Source organism: Trypanosoma grayi (assembly GCF_000691245.1).
Source record: "Trypanosoma grayi strain ANR4 Tgr_1551_V1, whole genome shotgun sequence".
In the NCBI taxonomy this organism is placed as follows: Eukaryota; Euglenozoa; class Kinetoplastea; order Trypanosomatida; family Trypanosomatidae; genus Trypanosoma; species Trypanosoma grayi.
The window spans coordinates 1-2,870 of NW_008827169.1; the positions used below are offsets into that span (position 1 = coordinate 1).

General features: G+C 55.4%; 1 protein-coding gene across 1 annotated transcript; it reads left to right on the forward strand.

Moving 5' to 3' along the window:
- Window positions 1–33: 33 nt before the first annotated feature.
- On the forward strand, window positions 34–2,694 carry DQ04_15511000 (hypothetical protein; the record flags this gene model as incomplete). Its single annotated transcript, XM_009317320.1, has 1 exon — window positions 34–2,694. The coding sequence occupies one exon, from the start codon at window positions 34–36 to the stop codon at window positions 2,692–2,694; it is 2,661 nt and encodes an 886-aa protein (XP_009315595.1).
- Window positions 2,695–2,870: the final 176 nt, after the last annotated feature.

A 2,870-nucleotide genomic window follows, 5' to 3' on the forward strand; every position in this document is an offset into this window, starting at 1 on the left:
CCCTGCAGACCCCAGCTGCTCAAGCGATATTGAATGATGGCGACAGTGCGCCGCGTTGTGTGCGTGTTGGCCGCTGCTCTGTGCTGCACGGCCTTGTGCGTGACTGCTGCTACGTCTGCAGTGGGTGTGGGGACCAGTTTTGCGTCTCACGAGTTGAAGGTTGGGGCACTGGCGGAATCCGTAAAAAGAGCCAAGGATATTGTGGGGGTTACGGCGCGAAGCTTGAATGAGGCTGAGGAGTTGATGAAGGCTGCCCAGGCAAGGGTTGAGAAAGCCAATGCTGAAGCAGAGGCGAAGAGAAATATGCTGGGGTTGGCTGATGCGGCTGTAAGTAAATACGATGATGCAGTGAAAGAGGCTGTTGATTTGGTGAATACTGCTGAGAAGCGAAAGGCCACAACTGAGGATGATGTGCGTAAGTCTCTGGAGAAGAGTAGAGAGACCGAGAAAGAAAAGGAGTCAAAGAGTGCGTTGCACAAGGAGGCTGAAGCGGAGGTCGACAAGGCTAAGAAAAAGGCTGATGAGACGGAGGGCAGAGCCAAGACTACAGAAAGGGAGGTCAACACTGTACTGAATGAAGCTGGTGTTGCAGCTGAAAACGCTAAGCGGGCGGAAAAAGCAGCTGCGGAAGCAGTACGTATTGCCAACGATGTCCTAGAGCGCGCTGCGGGTGTAAAAGAAAGTGCTAGAAGGTTGGCTGACAGAGCAGCGAGTGAGGCGAATGTTATTTTGCTTGTTGCCGACGGCGTGGAGAAGGCAACAGAGTTTGCCACAGGCGCAGCGGTGGAGGCAGGCAAAGTAGGGGACTTGGCTCAGGAAGTAGTGAATGAAGGCTCAGTTCTGGACGCAACAGCCGCGGATAAAGTTCAACGGGCCCTGAGTTTTGCTGAAGAGGCAAAAGTGAAGATTGCTGGGACAATACAAAAAGCTAGTATTGCTGTGAGTGAGGCTCAGAAGGAACGTTTAACGCTTGAGAAACTCGAAGAGGACGCCAGGAACGCACGTTTGAGCGCTGAAGAGGTGAAGAGCTCCTGCAGCGAGGCGGAGAGAGTGTCGTCAAATGTATTGGCAAGTGCTGCTAAGGACAAAAAAGACGAAGCCACAAAGGCAGCGAATAATGCAACAGAAGCGGCAGCTCATGCAAGAACGGCAGTGCAGATGATTGATGATACTATTAAGTACCTTGGGGTTGCAATGGATGATGTTACCGACGCAGAACGAAGCGCCGACGCCGCAATCCGCGAAGCTAAGCGTGTGGAAGATAAAATTGAAAGGTCAATAAAGGAATTGGTTCAGCAAAAGAGTGAAGATATGCCGTATGTGGCAGTCAGAGCTCAAGAGGCAGCAGGGATCGCTACAAAACTGAGGACGCATACAGATGCAGCGGTGCAGAGAATTAAGGACGCATCATCGAAAACAGCATCAGCCGGATCACATGCTATAAGAATGGCAACAGCCACCACCAAGGCAGAATACGCTGCTGAAGATCTGAAGAAGCATGCAGAGGAGATCAGGAAAGCGGCCGCAGCGGCGCATACACAGGCTGAACAGCGAAGGACAGACGCTACAGCCAGACTGAGGGAAGCCGAGGGGGAAAAGGCTACCGCTTCGGAGGCGCTGACGACGGCGACGAGGCAGGAGGCCGGTGCTAAGAGTGCACTGCAGCAGGCCGAAGTGCAACGCGGAGCTGCTGAGGTTGAACTGGCGGTCGCTCAAAGCAGCATGGAATCTGCCGCCGCGGAGCTGGGAGTAGCTACGAAAAAGAAGACAGACGCTGATCGAGAGCTGCAGGAGGCAAGGGAAAAGAGGGCGTTAGCTCTGCAAGGACTGAATACGGCCGAAGATGAGAAGAACACCGCTTCGGCTGCGCTGGAAGAAGCGAAGGGGCGGCAAGCAGCCGCTGAGACCGCGCACCGACAGGCACTGGAGCAGCAGACATCCGACGAGCAAGCGCTGGCAGCAGCAGGGGAAGAGAGGGCGGCTGTTGAAGAAGCACAGAGGAAACTCGAGGAAGAACAAGCGGTTGCTGAAAGAAAAAGGAAAAAGGCACTGGAGAAGAAGGTGGCCGACGAGCGAGCGCTGGTAACAGCGGAGCAGGAGGAGCGACATCGTGCCTCCATTGAAGTCCAGCAACAGCTGCAGCAGACGGCGCCTTCTTCCCCCATTCCCGCTACTGGCTTCACGTCTGGGATGGCTACCGACACCTCCACCAATGCGGCTGGCGATCTCTCTGCTGCTCATTCACATGACTCAACACAGGCGAGGCTTCAGGGAAAGTTGGACCCGCCAAAGCAGCAGTTGAGCAGAGGTGCCGGTGCTGTGCCCATCCATGCGAAAGACCGATCTCAAACAGCAGCCGCAGTGACCAACACGGTGGATGAGGCCGCTGGGGCTTCGGTGACTGCCCGACCAGTGGGGGAGCTCGAGCAGGCTGCAGACAGCTCTGACGAGAGTGCAGTGGAGCAAGCAGAGTCAGTGGCGGAGCCTGCTGTGCCTGTACGTGATAAAGGTGTGCAGGAGAGGCAACAAGTTGGAGGTGACGAATATTCCGCTCCTCTGGGTGCAATAAAGAGTGACTGGAGCGGCATGCTGCAGGAGACCGGCAACACTGACAGCACCGGCAGTCCTGCGTGGGTGCGTGCGCCGCTGTTGCTGCTTCTTCTGTGTACGATGGCCTGCCTGGGAGCGTACTGAGTGGGATGCATATGGAGCGATGATGTTCCCCAATTAACTGTGTGTTCTCTGAAGGGCAGGGCTCCCCTCTGTGGTATGGTTGTTTTGTGTTTCGTTTCATTGCTGCCCCGTTGTGGGCCTGGCGCCGCTCCATTAACCCTCGACGGTACATTCACTGTGCTCGATACCGTCGTTGG